This window comes from Rhipicephalus sanguineus, chromosome 11 (assembly GCF_013339695.2).
Source record: "Rhipicephalus sanguineus isolate Rsan-2018 chromosome 11, BIME_Rsan_1.4, whole genome shotgun sequence".
Classification (NCBI taxonomy): domain Eukaryota; kingdom Metazoa; phylum Arthropoda; class Arachnida; order Ixodida; family Ixodidae; genus Rhipicephalus; species Rhipicephalus sanguineus.
The window spans coordinates 23,974,509-23,994,276 of NC_051186.1; the positions used below are offsets into that span (position 1 = coordinate 23,974,509).

The following is a 19,768-nucleotide window of genomic DNA, read 5'->3' on the forward strand; positions in this document are numbered from 1 at the left end:
CCCCCCCTCCCCCGCGGCAACCTTCTTCCCTGTCATGGCCCCATTTCGTGACTGTGTCCGGCTAGCTGAGGAGAGTTTGAGACCCCTGCCAGAGACTATTGCAAGATGACAGTGTGCCCGCAAGTTAGTAGCAGATATTTGAAATTAAGGAGGCTTAAGTGTGTGAGGCTACTGGGTGGTTGTTTGTAGCTTCTGTTGCCTTAAAGAGAATATTCGGTACAGAGAGACAAACACAATGGATGGAATTTGTTGTCGCCGTCCCACTGTCACCGTTCTTGTCTTTAGTGCAAGAAACTAAGAATGCTAGAGAGAAACTTGCAACCAAACAACTGAAAATTTCATTACCCCAACAATTAAATTGTAATGAGGAATTTGCTATATATTGTATTGGATACTCTTACTCTGCTAGTATCTTGTATCTGTATTTCAAATACTCATGTTATCGGTATTTTGTATCGTATCTTGGTACAATTGCAAAGTATCTTTGGCCGCACCGAAATCCCAGCTTGACATGGACTCCCTCGAGAATGTTCAACATAACACAACTTTGGTTCAAATGGGTTTAGAATATTCATTTTTGTTGTAAAAATACAAACAGTTGTAATTCCAGGTTATTGTGATATTTAGATTGACTTTGTAATGTTCTAAGTTTCAGCAAACGCTTGTGCCCAATAGCACATGAAATCTTTGATATTTTAAAAACCACACTTTGTACTAAAAAGTAATTGCACGTTTGAAATCTGCACAGAATATACATAAACTCAGCAAGCTTCATCAAAACTTCCCTTTAATGAGGATGAAATTAGGCGTACTTGTTCTGTTTTACATGCTGATTTATAATACTACATGGCTTTTTGTGTACGACAATTAGTTCATGAAATAATTAGGAAATGTAAGCAAAACCATACCACTGCTTAATGTTAATCCATGGATGACTAGTAATAAAAGTGGAAAGTGCAACTATGGAAAGAGCTTTTAAAAAATGGTAATAATAATTGGCATTACAAAATACTGAACTTCAGATTTTTGCATGGTGAAAATGACGTGGTAGGAAACAGACCAATGCAATGAAATTTTGAGGCAAGTAGATAAAGATCTGCTTGCATTATTGCCATTATTCCACATGGAGCTTACCTACTGCAAATGTTTTTTTTTTTAAATTTTGCCTGTTCTACATGCGGAGATATTAACACTTTCAAATTGCACATGGTCGTTTGTGCAACAATGATTTATTTGGCATGAATTTAGCTGTCAATTTGCTTCAGAGGCATGCTGTAAACTGAATTTTGGCAATAATATTGCTCTACAAGGTGAGAAAACTTGCAGGTTAGAGCAAAATGGAGTTGAAGATTTTATAAATACCAGTTTATAAATATATGACTGTTTTTGTTATTTTTGGCCTGCTAAGACCAGGCTAACCCTTAAGAGAGTACTGACACGATTGTGAGACATCGCAAAGGGGACATTTTTCTTTTTCTTGGTATGCAGTGTCAATGGTCTCCACACACTGGAGTCGGAGAAGACTAATAAACTATTTTAATTTGACTTTGAAGTTTTCGCCGCTGAGCATCTGCAAGCCAGTCCCACTGCAATAGACATTATCCCGACGAGTCAACACAGTTCCCCCGAGTTTGTAAGCTTTACGTCCTGCATGCAGTCTAAATGCAGAAATCACTGTCAGGGTTACTGGACGACAATTCACTCATCGTTGTTTATGTGCATCACGAGCAGTGGACAGATTTGCCGCTAGTAAGTCGCGAGTTTCTGTATCCCCGTGACATCACACAGCTATGAAACGTCACCGAGAAGCCGCCCCCTCGATATCGAAACCGAAAGCGTCTGTTTAATGTAGCGGTAATCAAAATATATTCGATGCATTCCCAGGCATCACAATACTCATTTTAGGTTTCTCAACACCAGTATTTTCATTTAGAGCAACAATCCAAAAATTTTAAAAATTCGTGTCAGTGATCCTTTAAAGAATTGAGGGGATTCTGCCAGTTGTCTTTTTTTCGTAGTCTTGCACCGCAGTAGTAAATGTGACAGCTAAGTCTTTTTACATTGCTCATACGTGATAGCTTATGCAAGGTATAAATATTGGCACATTGCATTCCTAACTACTCCTCACTAGGTTTTTGCCACTGTTCCTCCCTGGGATCCATCGTTGATCAGAAATGATTTCCCACCCTGCTCTTAGGGAGGCACTGACACCAATTTTCGAAGCTGAGTTTACTCTTCCGTACAAATCTCCTCTACGCAGAGATGGCTGTGAGCAAGTGTGAGGCTCAGTAAATGCTGATGAGATATTTTATTTTGACGTTAAAGTCGATGACATTGACACTATCATGATGTCAGGCTACAGTGTCAATCCTGGTGACTTCATGCACCGGTACGGCTGGTTTATGATGACGTCGGGTACCAAGACACAGAGCAGAGCGGCCGTGGAAATGTCACGATATCTTGCGCGAGCACATGACGAGAGGCTCATACTGTGTCGTGCCGTCAGGGTAAATAAGAACCAAAACCAGCTTTTAGAAACATACTGTAATTACTTTTTCAGGGTGCACTCAAGCTCACCAGTACATTTTCTAGGCTCTTGAGGGCTTGACCTGTCATTTGACACAAAAAAATGACAAATAAAGTTTTTTGTGTCAGTACCCCTTTAAAACGAGTTTTACTTTTTATCTTAAATTTTGCAGGCATTTTGAACAGAGGATGCCTCGCCAAAGCTACATTTCCAAAATTAACATGCTTATTCTCCCTTCCTTATCACTGCATGGCACATTCTAACATCACATGCTCCCTGGTTCCATTTCCACTGGCTACTGATTGACTATTTTAAGGCAAAAGCTTTATATGTCTTGTGTGAAGGTGACCTTGAATGAGAAGCCAGTGTGAGCAGTGTGACCAAAATGAAGCCACGAGCTGTGCGCTCACTCCATCTTTGTGGCACTCGTGTAACTAAAGAAATAAAAGAAAGTGCAAATATCATGTGACCATGCAAGCTGCACATTCACTTCCGACTTCGCGGTGTTCCAACATGACTAACAAAATTTTAAAAATGTGAAGATCACGTTACTACGCGAGCTGTGCATTCATTTTCTCTTTACAGTGTTAAAAATAAAAAAAAGATAAGGAGCCCTTCTTTATTGAGAAAATGGGGGCAAGCGAAGCTTGATGTTCTCTTTCTTTCTTTCAACCGCATTGGCCCCTCCTAACGTTTCCCTTCCTCCATGCTGGGAATTGGACCTTCACCCACGTGCTTAGCAGCGCAACACTTCTGCTGCTACAGGAAAAGCGCGTTAACTCGGATGCCGTGGGACAGGAAAAAATGGCCGAATTAACCGAATGCCAAATTATGGAAAATATCAAGAAAACAACAAACAAATGTCCATGACATCAAGGCATCTTTATTTTCTTGGTGAATACATAAATCCAGTAGTTATTCTGCATAAGAGCAGTGTGAAAGCCACAATTTTTGTCATTCGTGACTTCACTGCGGCTTAAGACCCCCCTGTGTTAAGCCAAAATGTGCTCTGAACCCATCCCTTATTACGTATTGCCACCACCAACACCACCACGTGCACGTGACAACAATTTTTTCGCCGTAACAATGGCCGGCAACTGATTGTTCGTCAATCTCAACGTAGCAGGCGAGTTTTATGCCAGCATACGAACCACGACTGAAGCTCTTCATCTTCAACAGCTTCCAGCATGTTTGAGCTCTGCGACATTCACGCGCAAAAGTCGAAACGAAGCTACTGAGCGTCACATCCGCTCTGGACGAAACCGTGGTCGCTCCAGATACGGTCATAGCGTCCACGTAGTTCTGAAGGCACGCGTGAGGCCTATGTCCAGAGTCAAAACAAAACTGCTCAGCGCCGCATCTGCTGCTGAATAAACCTGGCTTGCTAATGCACAATCGTGGATCACGACTATGCAGTTCTGAAGGCATGCGGTGAAAACAAAACTACTGCTTGTTGCAAGCTTTGACCCCAGTCACTATCGACGCGATAATAAATAGAGCCCACGCAGTTCGCATGCACCGAATAAAATCGAAAACGAAACAAATTCGCCATAGTTGCTGAAGCCTTGGTCGCCAACAACGCAATTGTGTTAACATCGTGGATGGTGACCTCGCCTTTCTGAAGGCTCGCGGTTGTTTTGATTGTTCGCAAACGCTGTTTTCGCTCTCTTGCCTCGCACATTTGTGGCGCATCATGCTTGGCGCGCTCCGAGGATCGTCCGAGTTAACTGGGTTCTGGCCAAATATGGCTGAATTAGAGGGGATGAGGGTCTTGAAAAAAAGCTTTTATTTACTACATTTCATCTTAATGAAAATTGGCATGCATGTGCATCACTGAATAGAGATTTCAAATCTGCAAAAAGATCTCAGATTGTAATTAGTTAATTTCTTACAGGTTGTGATGGTAACTTACAACACAAAAAGTTACTTTTTCAAAAGTACGTGGTTCTTCTAAAAGGTCCACCCCACAGGCTAATGCAAATTAGATGTCAAAACAGCTATTTGTTTGATCCGAAATAATTTTCAAGCTAGGAAGGTAAAAATTAGCTTCCAGTAATTAGCTGGTGCTTATCAAGTAATTCCAATTGCATCAAGGCTGAGAAAAAAAAAGAGCTTTTGCCTGTAGTTCAGGTGTTGCTGAAATGAATGATGCTGCCAAAGTTGTTTAAATATGTTCACAGAAACTTCCTCAATACTTCCGTAAGGCAGATTCACGTCAAGAAAATAACAAAGCAAAGAAAATCGCGTTTAAAGTTTTAAAAGCATTTGTAATTTAATCTAGTGGGCCTGTAACAAAAAGAAAGGCTATTGTGCCATAACATAATATTTTTCCAAAGCATAATTTGTAGGCTTGTGCGAATATTCGAGCACTTCGAATATTCGAACGAATATTACAGTATTCGAATTTGCTTCGAAACGAATTTAAATTCTAGGAAATTTCGAAGTATTCGAAATGAATGAATAGACATCTATATACTGCATGTAACCCCATGTAAAGGTGGTTTCACTGCAGCGGAGGTGTGCTATACCGTGAATACACCTTCCCAGGAGAAATCCGCACTGCCGTGAAGCCCCACTTCAAGGTTAATGAACATACAGTAAAACCTTGTTCATTCAAAGTCACTGGGACTGTGAAAAATCTAATTAAGTGGGTTTTTATATTAACCACATACAAACATACAAAAAGCGGGATGCAAGGAGCTTTGAATTAATAATAATCTGAGGGGTTTAACGTCCCAAACCCACGCTATGATTATGATATGATTATGAGAGACGCCGTAGTGGAGGGCTCCGGAAATTTCGACCACCTGGGGTTCTTTAATGTGCACCTAAATCTAAGTACACGGGCCTCAAACATTTTCGCCTCCATCGAAAATGGGAGCTTTGAATTACTGGAAGCAATCAGAGGTGGTCGTTTGCTGTGCCTGCTAGTTTGTGGCTACAAGGGCTTTTTCCAGCAATATCTGGTCCCAATTTTGCCGCTAAACCGGGGAAACGGCGGGCCTCGCTGCTGCCAGTGCAAGAAAAAAAAATAAATAGGAAAAAACAAAACGGTCTCGTGATCAAATGAAATGGGCGCCTGCAGAAAAGAAGATGTGCTTCGCTGCAACACAGTGGTGACACGCGGGCAGCATGTCACCTGCTTCTCGCAGCGTCAGCGCATCATGATGAGACCATTTGCCCATTCTTTCTGGTAAAATAAAGAATTTAATAATGACCAGTGTAACGGAATCTGCCATGTGTTTTGGGAGGAAAAGATGATAATTAATGTTTTCGAACTGAGTTTTCGAAGTAGGCACTGCAGGCAAGTACTACGCCAGCAGTGCAAGTGCGCAAATTGCCAGAACAACCGCCAATCGGAGGTTCGCATACATCGTGAATTCCGTCAGACCGCCCTTTATTAATTTTTATATTTTCCCGGAAAGAATGGGTAAATCATGAAGCGCTCACGTCGAGAGAAGCATGCATCATTCTGCCCCCGTGTCACTGCTGTGTTGCAGTGAAGCACATCTTCTTTTCCGCAGGCGCACATTTCAGCTGACCAAGTGACCACCTTTTGTTTTGTTTTTTTCTTGCACTGGCAGCAGCGAGGCTGGGATGCTTCACTTGTCACTCATTAGTATTGCTACATTACAATGCTTTGTGGCTCCTAAGGGCCATCGTTTCTGCGGATTTGCGGCTAAATCGGTTTGGGAATTGGCACATGGCACCCAAAGTTTTCGAATTAACCGGGCTGATACTGACTACCGCTTCAAATTATCCACTCAAATTTACATTGCAAAATACGGGGCCGCAGAAATCCTTCTAATTATGCGGGATTTCGAAATACCCGAGTTCGAATTAATGAGGTTTTACTGTACTACCCTCACATCGATTCATCGTTTTTAAGTTTAAAAGCTTGTTATGCCGGCATATATGCTCTAAGTATAGTAAATTTTAAGACGTAACATATTTTACAGGTTATCACTTGCATTCTACCGAAAGTCAAATCCTGCTACTACTCAAGGTTGCTTCCACTTCCCTTTGAACCAAAAAGAATGACATATTGTGATGAGATGCCCTGACGCCGCTGAGAAGACGACGAAGCGGCGTCGCAAATGCGCAAGCACGCGCATTGGAATAAGAGTGGTTTGCCCATCTTGAAGATACCTCCCTGCGCGTGCCCGCATGGCGCGAGAGAAAAAAAAGAAGAAAAATAACAGGCCACGTTGGCCAGGCAGACAGAGCCAGAAGCTGGAGCGGGGAAGACACGTTGGCCTGGTCGGACGCCCACGTTCGGGAGGACAACATCTGTCGGAGGGACCTGGTCGAGCGTCAACGCCCAAGGGACCTCGCAACAACACGTCTTCTGCCCCGGCGCCCAGCAAACAGAGAGGAACCTGCGATATCCCGCCTGGCCCTTCTCATACAAGACCCGCAACGCAGCCATGACCGCCAAGTCAAGACCCGTAGCGTGAGCGCGGCGTTTCATTGAACTTTTTTCTAAAGACGCTCCGCGTGCTGTCTTGCTGTACTTTGTATTTGTTTGTTTGTGTGTTTATGTCAGAATATATGTTTGTGTGCCGTGCCAGATGCCTCCTCTTCCTTGTGGCCCTCACGAGCGTCTCTGACAGCACGCATTATACCTGCTCCCCGAACCCATTGTTACGATATGGGTTCGGGGAGCAGGTATACCCATATACCGTATTTACTCGATTCTACCGCGCCCTCGATTGTAACGCGCACCCGTTTTCCGCGACCAAAAAAAAAAAGAAAGTAATACATCGATTGCAACGCGCACGCATTTTTCGTGAGAGAAAAGAACAAAAAAGGTTCAAAGGAGTCAAACTTCGCACATTCAGAAGAACAAGCATTTGGGTTTTGAAGAACTAAAGATTCAAGAAAGTAAAACACAAAGTCAAAGAGCGGGCCTTGCCGCTAAAACTGTCACCACTACGGCGGCGATACGAGTCGCGTAATGGATCAGTCCTCGTCGCTGTCAGACAACTTGTCGCTGTCAACACTCTTCGATTTCGGGAAACCGGCCCTGCTTTGGTCTACTGAAACCTTTTCGTGAAGCTTTGCTGTGAAAAATCTTCTGCTTCTCTTTGCGCCAGTCTTGCATGCACGTTTCGGGAACTCCGAACGACCGCGATGCGGCCTGATTTCCGTCCTTCTCTCTGCACATGTAATAACTATTCTTTTAAATGCGGCATCGTGGTGCACTCGTCGAGTATTTGGAGTCGGCACTTCCATGCCGTCGATGCGAACGCAGAGCAGGATGACAATCTCCTCAGCACATGTACGAACTGAAAAAACAGCAGAAATGGCCAAGGCGCGTAGGCGGCCATTTTGAAATGTCGATGGCAATATGATAACCGAGTTTTTTTTTTAGGGGCGAAGCTCCTTAAGGCGGCACCCGTTCGTCCCTCGTAGTCGTAGTCGTAGTCGTAGTGCGTAACCAGTCTTACGCTTTGACTTCCAAGGTGGTGCCGTTGGGAGATTTTTCCTGTGCGTTGTTGAACAATAAAAAATTCGCAGCGGTAGCTAAAAGCCGACTTCTTCTGTCTCTCATTCCCATTAGCAGCCATTCTTTACCTCCAAGGTAGTGCCTGGTGAGATTTCTCCTGTGCGTGATTAAACAATAAAAATTTTGTTCAAAACGCCGTTGATTGATGAAATAAACCAACGAAAGACGCCAGATGTTTTGTAAAAGCAAAACGGAAGAACGCCAGATGTTTCTAAAGCAGAACGAAAAGACGCCAGCTGCTTAACGAAAGACGCCAGATGTTTTCTAAAGCAATGGTTTTCTAAACAATGAAAATTCACAGCGTACATGTAAAATTAAAGTGAGCTGCAAGTCGTCATAACTCATCGAACCTTTAGTATAAACGCGCCCGATCTCACGTCGGTGATGATGTACTGGGCAGAATTCACGGAAGATTCACGGTTTACCGATGAACATCCGCAGCTTCGCCCACTCATCATCATTCACTCCGTGGATATGCTGTGATTTTTTTTTTGGTACTCGATTCTAACGCGCATTCGATTTTTGGACTCGTTTTCCCGGAAAAAAGGTGCGCGTTAGATTCGGGTAAATACGGTATATGTCTTCTCAGCGGCGTCAGGGCATCTCATCACACATATGCATATGCCTTGTTTCAACTTTAAAAATATTGCGCTGGTTAGTTGGGTCATGACAAATATGCTCATTTTTCTTTATAATATGCGATATAAACTATTCGAATTCGCTTCGAAATTTGCTTCGACCAAATGACTATTCGCTTCGAATTCGCTTCGGACCTAAAATTTACTATTCGCACAAGCCTAATAATTTGGACTATAAATGCTGCTAGAAGAGGCTGATATATAAATAGACTATATAAATACTTCGATATTGTAATTTCCGAAAACTGACGTTTTTAAGGTTTTTTTGCTATTTTAAGATCCTTGCCCCCCCTTAATGAGAGTGTAATGCGATTAAACAATACATACGCTTGCCGCGTCCGGAGAACACATCTTAATTATCCGATTTTTCAGATCAACGGGTGTCAAATAATGAGCTTTTACTGTACAGGCAACAATGACAGTCATGCCCAAAACAATGAAATGCAACAAGGCAACAATGAGACAAGTGACCTCGATAAAAGATCAGACTTCCGTGTCGGGAACAGCCGAGAAGCCCCCGATCGAGAGAGCACCAGTTATACAGTAGAACCCCGCTGATACGTTTTTGAAGGGACCGTAGAAAATAAACGTAAGAGACGGGAAACGTAAGAGCCGAAAAACAGGAAAAACGGCAAAATATTTAGTGGTACAGAATTTTATTTCAATTCTTACGAGCAGCACGAAAATTGGCGCGCTCAGCCGCGATCTAGTCGATGGATAGAAACGCGGAGCTTAGGACAGCCTCATCCACAGAAATGTAATTAACGTATGTGATTTTTTTAACACCAACAGCTGTAGGCATGAAAGAAATAAGCACAGGCAATCACGACCGGCACGGCGAGTCCGACCGCGAACCGCACGCACGACCGTGCGAGCTCCAACCAGCTCGAACTCCTCCCGCTCTCCGACAAATAACGATGATGATGAGTCTACGCCAACCCGATGGCAGAAGTGAATGCCAATCTCGAAGGCCTTGCTTTCGCAAGCAAGTACGTCATACACGCCATGTTTGTGCAACGCAAATCTCAGAGGCTATGCTTTTGTCAATAGTAAGTGCCAATCTCGAAGGCCTCGCTTTCGCGAGCAGTTACGTCATAGACGCCATCTTTGCAATTTGAATCTCGAAGGCCATGCTTTTGTTTGCATCAATTGAAAGATTCTGTTGCTTGCGCCTCTCATGCGGCTAATATTACGGTCAAACGAGGCCAAGCTGCGTGAAAATGCACCATGGCGGCTCTCTTTGGTAGTCACTCGGTCGGCTCCGAGCGCACTTCGCGACGTATCATACGGGAACGGTCCGACAGTTACGACGTAACAGCGGGGTTCCCAATACATTGTATCCTATGGGAGCTATGCCGGGACCGGCGGAAAACGACGTAACAGCCGGGAAAACGCAGCAGTGAGGAACGTAACAGCGGGGTTCTACTGTATTGGAAAATGGCCCATAGAAATGCGCATGTGACCGGCGTACTTTTGAGGCGGGCCTATTTGTGTACATCCGCATTTCCGTACAATCGCTGGCACCGGGTTTTTCACAAACTATGCCACCGCCCCTAAAATCTGTAACTCATAGAAGCTTCACTGAAAAAAGCAAAGCAGAATGGTAAAAAAGCCATACCAGATGGCTTTCACTTTCGTGTTGTCATAGATGAATGCATAGGAGACTGTGTTATTGATTTCTCCCTGCATAACGCAACATAAAGGGCAGCATGCAAGGAAGCCAGCAATGCACCACACTCACTTTGCAGCTGTGGAGAATCTTCTCCATTGTGGAGGTGTATGCGGATCATCTTCAACCAGTGCAGGTTGGTCTGGCAGGTGGCCACCAGCTCCGCCTGTGGAACACATGGTCAACATGGCACTGCTTAGCTGCAAATGATGCATCACCCTTGCAAGCAAAGATGCTGACATGGATCAAAGCCGCCCAGCACAGATTCGCCATCTGTGCTGGGTGGGACAAAAACTACAAGGACGAGCGCACGTGTTGATCGTTTTTGTTCCGTTCATACGTTTTTTGTGCTGTAGTATGTCGCAATTATGTTTACACAGACGCAAGTCACTGCAGAGTAAAAAAAAATTATTGCATCTGCTGAAGCTGTGGTGCAATAACGGGAGCTTGTGCTATTGTGCTCATAGACTATAGTCAAGTGAAGCTATGGGCTAGTTGGTTTCGCATTATGAAATAGTAACGGCGCAATATTCTACACGGGGACACACAAGAGAAGCAACACAGACAAGCCCTAACTTTCAACTGAACTTTTATTGAACACGAGAGGAAAATATATACGGAAAAATTTTTTTAAAAACATTACAGCATGACAAAACATCAAGGGATGATCACACGTGTTCTTCCCAAATAGATAATTCTTTCGTCGACAAACAAACAGATGCTGTGCTGGTGCATGATAAACCTTCTTGCGCAATATGGGAGGCTTCAATGATTTTGCGAGCGCGCTGGTCCCGATGTCTGCCGATGATTGTGGTTTCTTCGAACAGGGGAGTGCATCTGCCGGAAACGGTAGTGAATAGCTAAAAAACCTTCTTTAGCATTGCGCACATTATTGTTAGCACTGCACACATTATTGGCGGAGAATAATACAGGTCTTTGACATCTATTGAAAAAGCGGTGAGCGCCTCGTGGGGGTGCTGGTTGATGAAACTTATGACTTCTGAGTTGCTTCTCTTGTGTGTCCCCGTGTGTTACTATTTCATAAGCCTATGGTCAGTTACGATCCAAGAATAAACACAGGCTCCGCCCCAAGAGCTGAAGCATGCCTGCCATTCACCTGTGCAAGAGAGAGTGGGCTCCACTGTAACTGCACTTATTTTTTTGCCGTTGATGGTAATACTACGCATATTAATAATTGAAGGTTTGTCGTCCCTACTTAAAGTATTGCTTTTAACTGAGCAGTTATGTTGGAATTTTTGCTGAAATTCAGCAGGAAGTTCTTGACCGAAAACCACTGACACAAACATGCGTCTGCATGGGAGAATCACCTACCTGAAAAACATGACAGGTGCTTGACGTCCCGGAAACGAGTGAATGCAATTGGATGGGGCATCTATGAAAATTTTGTCTGGGTGGGGCGGAGCTTACACTTAGTCTTAGGTTGTCACGAACCATAGGCAGAATAGTGGACCAGCACATTTTAATGCTCCATTTAATTCTGCCACTTAAAGGAGCACTGACACCAAAATTTTGCATCTTGTTTTTTCTGTTGCGATAAGTAGTTAACGACCCACCTATCACGGCTAGAAAGCTCGTTTGCTCAAGCGCGCGACCGTTTATTATTTGGAGACGGTTTTATAGCGCCCAGTCGCAGTTTCGGTTTCAGAGAGCGCCGAGGCAGACGGGGCCCAGAGTGGTGGATATGTAAACAGAGATGGCTACGTGAGCACACAAAACTGCGTGCACATGAGCACCACGTCGACAACTCTTTTCAACGAAGGCTTCTTGGGTGCTGCTACAATGCCCTCTGAGACGTTGTAAATATGCGTGACGCCCCCAAGATGCACTGCCGAGGCGAGGACACCAGGCTTTGTACTCCCGTGCAAGTCTCCCCTTTTTTCCGTTCAGAAGGTCTGCTAGGAGTCAGTGGGAGAGAGCGCCCGCAACAATCGTGGCAGCCAACACAAACTCGTGACGCAGGTGACCGTTGGTTGTTTACTAGGACACCGAAGGTGCGTTTCGTGTGGAGTGGGGCGACGCGCAGTTTAAACGTGATTTTAAATATGTTCTAGGCATTATTATCCGTTGATATTTCGTAGATGATACGTGTGTGTCCACACAAATCCATCCCACAGGTTATCTGGCCTTTGAAATTTTATGTCAGTGCTCCTTTAAAAAGAAAAGTGGTGCCTTTTTTTTTTACGATATGTTATGAAATACGATAACCCGTCCAAGAGAGGAGCAAGCACTCACAAACTTGGGTGGTGACATTTTTTCCCGAGGCCCCCGAGGAGACTCCTTGCTGCAAGCGGCAATCTTCTGCAGGCTGCTGCGGATGAAGGTGTAAGCGCGAGTGCTCTGGCCCAACAGGTGGTGCAGGTCTTCTATGTCCGAGTCCGAGTCAAACTCTGTAATGCCTCCCGGCTGCAAACAGTGAAAAACAACACTGAAACCAGGACAGATTTCGGTCAAAAATGAAGCTTACATATGAACACTGTGCACACTAACAGCCTTCCGTCTTCTTGAAAACTTCGATAAGAAATAATTCCAATACAGTAAAAGCACACAAGGCAGTTTGTGAAGCAATAAAGATGATTGCTTGGAAAAGTGTTGCGGGGCCCCTGTAAGGTCAACAAAAGCTTGCATCATTTGCAGTGGCAAGACGCATTCACAGTCTTGCCTACGTGTCAAGGAAGTGTCATGGTACAGTTAGAACTCTACATACAGAGGTTGTGTGTAGGGTTCTAGTTTACTTACAATTTACTTTATCAGTGTACTGACACACTGTTATCTTGAAACTTGACCTATGCAACTACAACGAAAGTGTTACAAAAATGTTCGATCACTAGGGCAGTACAAAACAAAAACACATCTCGATTACACTAAAAAAATCAGTCTTTATGAAACTGAGATCCGCCTACCAAGAATTGATACTGTGCCAGCGAAGCCCTCTTCACAGCGGTTGTACGCCATACGTACAGCCATAAGAAACTTAATTCCAATGCACTGTGGAAGCAAAGCTATCACGCCCGCCTGATTTATGATGCTGCGCAGAGTGGTGCTATGCTGAGGTTATGATGTTCACGAAACAGAACCACTACCCTCAGTCCAACGAATGCAATGTTGACAGCTGTTGTATACACCAGAGCACGCCTGTCTCGCACCCAGGCTGCTGGCGAGCCGAGCGGATACTCTCGCACCCAGGCGCCGGGCTGACCGGGGCTGCCAAGGCGCGCGCGGGCTGCACCATGAAAACAGGGCAAGCTGCAGTTCTGAGGCTTTAAAGTGCGAAAAAGTACCCGTTCACGCCGTTTCAGCATATAAGAGCTCGTCTGGGCACTACTGCGTCGTCTTTGGATGTCAAAACAAGCAGCACAACAAGAGGATATTAGCGTTGTCTGCGACGATTACGACGCGCCACGGAAATAGTGCCGGTGCGGTGTTTTCAGCTTCGCCACGAGTGGATAATTGTGATTCAAGCAGAAAAACTAGGAGCCGAGTGAAAATGCGCGAGTAAGTAAACTAACTGCGTGCATTCTGCAGTGTGATGCCCACCTATTTCATTTTGCGAACGTAATTTGCGTGATACGCAGCTGGGTTGAATGCAGGCGTGAGCTTTGTGTGGGGGTGCACTTCATACCTTTGAGCGTTTCCTTTGACGAAAATCTAGTGCAAGGTAGTGCTTTCAAGCACAAGCAATCAGCATGCTTTGCCACTTTCAACGTAGTATTAAGCTTTAGTGCTTTTGGTGGCATCCACGCCTTCGAGATTTCGTCTTCAAAAGGTAATAAATGGCATGCTCAACAGCTGGCCAGAATTTCGTGTTTTCATTTCACTGTTTGATGTCCCCAAATTTATTTGGACACGAGGCACCCAGCTGCACATAGTACATATATTGGCACGTAAGTAAACAGTACTCGCGCCAGTGTCCTTTACGTCGCAGGCGTAGCTAACCGGCTTGACTAAGAGTAGCACAGTTTCGCTTGCAAAGCACCATCGTTAGAAGAATAAAAACGCGCAGGTAGCCTCCAAAAGGGATCGCTAAACGATACTGCAGGTTATACTCTCTGATAGCACGCTTTTGTGAGCAAGACGCATTATTGTAAGAGCGCTCGTGAAACAAAAATTACGTTCCGCGAAACTACCCGTAAAGCGTACTCTAATTATTACGCGTTGCATCTTGAATGATCAGCTTTCACAAAGCTTTGTGCACAACTTGTAATATGGGGCAACAAAACCTCGTCTCACTCTTTTGTGAGCCGCACTGCAATTACGATTCACGCGTACTACTGCGAGAACGTTTTTTTACAAATGTAACAGCGTACGTATCTGACGAGGTTGCTTCCGCAGCCCACTCAGCACGTACTGTATACATTGTGGACTTACATGAGCAAGATGTTCTTGATGTTCCAATAAAATCAGCGAAAATGTCCAGGCTAGAAAAGACGCGAAACATGCTATCCGACGGGCTGAATTTCGGGAGTTTCACGTTTGCTCTGTGTAGCGTCTGCTGGCGTGGCAGCCCGCGCATGTTGTTTCGTCGCGTGTGCGATAGATGGCGCGACGCGCGATGCAAATATGGCGATGCTCATGGAATTCGCTGTGTTCTGGTCTATACCCACCACAGAGGTTGGAAAGCGCATGAAGACAAGGTGACAACTTGAATCACCACGTTTTCTGCATTATGACTCAGTGCACACACATTATGTCTAGGGATGGGCGAATATTCGGGGGTTTCGAATATTCGAACGAATATTACAGTATTCGAATTCGCTTCGATACGAATTTATATTATTCGAAATTTCGAAGTATTCGATATGAATGAATATATGTACGTATGACCGCACATAACCCCCCTGTAAAGGTGGTTTCACTGCAGTGTCGGGTTGCTGTACCGTGAAAGCACCCTGCAGGGGAAATCTGCACTGCCGCAAAGCCACACTTCAAGGTTAAGCATACATATTTTTAAAAATTTTAAAGCGTGTTATATGGGCTTATATGCGCTAAGGATAGTAATTTTTAACTTGTAACGTATTGTACCACTTATAACTCTCAATCTACTGCTATTCAAATTTTGATACCCCCCCCCCCCCATTCAAGGTTTCTCCACTTCATTTCAAACCAAAAAAGTGACATTCACTCATACCTAGTTCCAATTCTTTAAAACATTGTGCAAGGATCATGACGAAAATGCTGATTTCTCTTAATAATATGTGGTAAATACTATTCGAACTATTCGATTGGAAATTATTCGACTAAATCACTATTCGCTTCGGATTCGCTTCGAACCTCAAATTTACTATTCGCCCATCCCTAATTATGTCCAATTAATTGATCAAGAGCCGGTACAAAATCGCAAGTTTTGGTTGCATTGGTTTAACAGAAGTCCTGTAAGCCAGTTTCATAACAGAACATTTACATATTATATGCAGACAGTACTAGGGCGGTGGCTAACTGTGAGCAGCTCCAAAAAAATCTTTCTACTACCGTATATTGCCGATTATAAGTCGACGTTTTTTTCCATAAAATGACCTTCCAAAGTTCGGGGGTCGACCTATAATCGGAGTTGACCTATACGCGGAATCGTAAAGTCGGCTTATCTGTGGGGTCCGACGAAAGGTCGTCGTCCTCGGATTGCCTGCTATTTGACGCATCGATAACATCAGCCGCAAAGGCAGCGGAGTTGCGGCAACAGCTATCTCCCAATGCGTGCGCGCCGCTTCTGGAGCCAGACATCTTTGCGATCTGCCACGACGATCGTGAAACTATAGCGAAACCACGCGAGGCGAAACTATGGAGCGCGTTTAAAAATCACCGCCGTGCGGCATTAATGCGAACTGCCTGGGAAACACGATCTTGAAAGCAGTATTTCAAACTTTTGATAGAGGGCGAACGATGCTCTATGAATAAAGAGGAATTTACCTTGCGATGTGCCCTGCAGTTTTGTTTTCATACAATAGAAACAATTCGTTGACAAACCATCGGCGTCAGTGCGGGCTGGCGACACTTTGTGGGGAACTAAACCACATGACCAGTCACATGCGCCCACAAGTGTCTTCGCGTCTTTCTGCACTCACGCCCGTTCGCCATTCCTGCATTTTGCTTCGCTTGCGAGCAGTGGTGTGCGCGATTTGCGACGCTGCCAAACGGACGCCAAGATGCCACCGCTACGCTGGCAACAGTACAGCGCTGCTTTCAAGAGGCAAGCGATCCACTACGCAGAGTCGGAAAGCAACGTTGAAGCAGGGCGCAAGTTTGACGCATCAGAAAAGTGCGTGAGGGAATGGAGAAAACAAAGGACCAAAATCTTCACGTTTGCTGCTACACGCCGTTCCTTTCGCGGACCAAAGTCTGGATGATACCCTGCCGTTGAGGAGGCACTTCGAGATTGGGTTCACGACCACCGGCACTCGTTACGACGGCGAGCAGCAGCAGTGGCTCACACGATGGCAATGACCGTGACTGTGTCCTTCTCTCAAGCGACGACGAGTCGTAAGCACTGTTTCACGGGCAAATTTTTTTCCCCTAGAAGGGGGTGCAAGTTGGGGGATCGACTTATAATCGGAGTCGACTTATAATCGGCAATATACGGTACTTAAAACATGTTGCAGCAGCACAATCACCAAAAAAACCCTTTCATTTGTCATAAAGGTGCCTGCTAGTTCAGACTGCTTCTGCTGGGAATTTACCTTATTCTTCACAGTCCAGAATAAGCAGAAGTTTAAGAGAAGATGGAAGATTAAAAAAATTCGTGGATGTCGCTGGTGCCAACGCTTTGACAAGTGGACTTATCTTCTTCAAGGCTGCAACTTCAAGTTGCAGCCTTGGAGAAGGCAAGTCCGCTTGTCCGAACGTCGGCTCCAACGACACCCTGTGTTCACGAATTTTTCATCACAGTCCAGAATAGTTTGTTTTTTTACTTCATGGAGAGCAAGCTGTGTTATATTGTGAAGCAGAGACCGATGTTCTTAGTCAAGATCGCTTGCGAGATAAGGGAGAGCTTGTTGCATTTAGTACCTCTGTGGAAACGCCATACTGGTGGTGACGCAAAGCATGGGCCAAGGAGAATACGGAAAAATGCCAGTTGTAGTGAGCTAAAGTGCTGAATGCATGCTCTGTGTCTCCCCAGAATTCTGGAGGCATGGAAGAGAGCATTCAGGTTTCCACTCGCCTCCCAGCCATTGCCAGGAAACACTTCTCCGCTTCAGTGACTGTTCTACTGTCACACAATTCAAAGAATGCTTTTGCAAAAAACTGCATCTCACACAACCATTTGACCGGTGACACCAGCAGTTTCAATTTACTGCCTCAGTCTAACTTTGTGGTAGCAGTGAAGCTTCCTTATGGTAAAACAGCCAACAAACACATTTCATTGTATCAAGGTTTAACTGCTTGAGAATGTCAATTATGGGCTGATATCTGAGGGCATGAGAAAAGTACCTTTGTGGCCGGGCGGCCCTTGTGAGGGGATCGTCTGGGCAGGTCTCTAGGCTGGCCACTGAGCGAGGAAGTATCGGATGGGCTCCCAATGAAGGCCCAGTAGTCGTCTCCAAAGTCCAGCAGCTTCTTCATCTGGTCCTCGTCGGCAGTCTGCTCAGAGTAGGGCTCACTGAAGTATGGTGGGTCCTGCATTGCACAAAAAGAGGCAACGTTTTTGATATCTACCAATGATGTACTGTTCTCTTTTTTTTATGCGGCAAGCATTTCTATGCTGACTAAACGAGAAAACTGTCCGTCCATTTGTCTGTCCCTACGTCGCATAACATGATCATCGCCATAAGCAAATAAATTAACAACACAAAACGTATTTCTTTGTGGAGCAGGGTTTGAACCAGACACCATGCTTGCAAAATGTGAATGATACTGCCATGGTCGAACGGGGTTAAACCAAATTTGTGGAGTTTGTTGCTCGGCACAGACGCTGCTTGGCGCCATTGGCGCTATCGCCATGAATGTGCAGTGAACAGGATGCAGCCAGTGCCTGTGGCAGTGGCAGCACGAAAGAATGAGCTTGAGCCACTGTTCTTTTTCGTGAATGCACCCCACTAGTGTTTCGCTGAAGCACGTTGGCCGGCATTGTGATGGCAGCGTGGAATGAAACAAGTGGTCAACACGTCGATACACTGGGGAAACATTGGGGAAAACTCATCGGCGAGAACTTTGCGCCACCTCTCGGGCAGTGTGCAAAGCTGCGTTAGTGTACGGCACTAACGCAGCTCAGAGACGCTGGCATGACTTTGGCCGATACGCAGAACCAAGCGTTTTCTGGGTTTGTAGCCGAAGGAGCAGAGCTATTGGTCTAATATCTGAACCCTATGAATGTGAGAGGAGAACACTTTCTATGAAGGCCACATGGAATTTCATAGTTGTGGAATAAGATCCCTCTTCAGGACAAGATGTAAAGCCGACAGTGAGGAATGTAAACATCAATGAAATTCGAACTTTGCAGGAATTTAATGCAAAAGAGGAGTTTCGGAGACGTTTTCGTGGATGTGCATGGCATGGGGCTGTTTGAGATGCAGACGAGTGCTACAGTAGAACCCCGCTGATACGTTTTTGAAGGGACCATAGGAAATAAACGTAAGAGATGGGAAACACAAGAGCCGAAAAACAGGAAAAACGACAAAATATTTAGTGGTTGTCACGTGGTTTATTCACGTACAAACGTGAAGGAACGATGAGGAACGTCGAGGAACGTCGAGGGTCCAAAATCCAAGCAAGCGCAAGCTCGGGTCGCGTGGCTACCACTCACGATGTGGCTTGCTTTCTTGGCTGCTTCGTCGTCGTCTCGTACTCTTCACTACATTGGCCCCTGGTGAATAGCGGAGCCATCCTGGCGACCTAAGGCGTTGTCAGTATAGCGGGGTCGTAATAGGGCTTCAGGCGGCTGACATGGACGATTTCCCGACCACGACGACGTAAATCGTGGGATGCTGTCAGAGGCTCAACCTCATAATTGACAGGAGACGTGCGAGAAAGAATGCGGTAGGGCCCCTGATATCGGGCACGCAATTTCGAGGAAAGGCCAGGAGTGCTCGATGGGATCCAGAGCCAAACGAGGTCACCAGTTGTGAAAGTAGAGAGAGGTCGGTCGGTGTCGTGCCGTAGCTTTTGGTGGCCTTGGTCCTCGGTGGTCAGCGAACGGGCTAATTGTCTGCAATCTTCGGCGTATCTGGCAACGTCAGAAATCGCAGTATATTCAGACGAGTCCGGCGTATAGGGAAGCATAGTGTCCAGCGTGCAGGACGGGTCGCGTCCGTATAAAAGAAAGAAAGGTGAGAAACCGGTGGTCGCGTGCGTTGCGGTGTTGTACGCGTACGTGACGAACGGCAGGACGGTGTCCCAGTTGGTCTGGTCTGATGCCGTGTACATTGTCAACATATCACCGAGTGTGCGATTAAATCGTTCCGTGAGGCCATTCGTCT

The 19,768-nt window shown here is 45.2% G+C and overlaps 1 protein-coding gene across 3 annotated transcripts in view; it reads right to left on the reverse strand.

The window, feature by feature from the left end:
- Positions 1–19,768, reverse strand: part of LOC119374082 (uncharacterized) — a 471,916-nt gene that overhangs the window by 46,566 nt on the left and 405,582 nt on the right. For all 3 annotated transcript variants that reach the window (XM_037644139.2, XM_037644141.2, XM_037644140.2), the window contains 3 exons: positions 17,784–17,969; positions 12,597–12,767; positions 10,416–10,509 (listed from right to left, as the gene is read on the reverse strand). In XM_037644139.2, the coding sequence (XP_037500067.1) occupies positions 10,416–10,509; positions 12,597–12,767; positions 17,784–17,969 (451 nt within the window). The remainder of the gene's footprint in view (positions 1–10,415; positions 10,510–12,596; positions 12,768–17,783; positions 17,970–19,768) is intronic.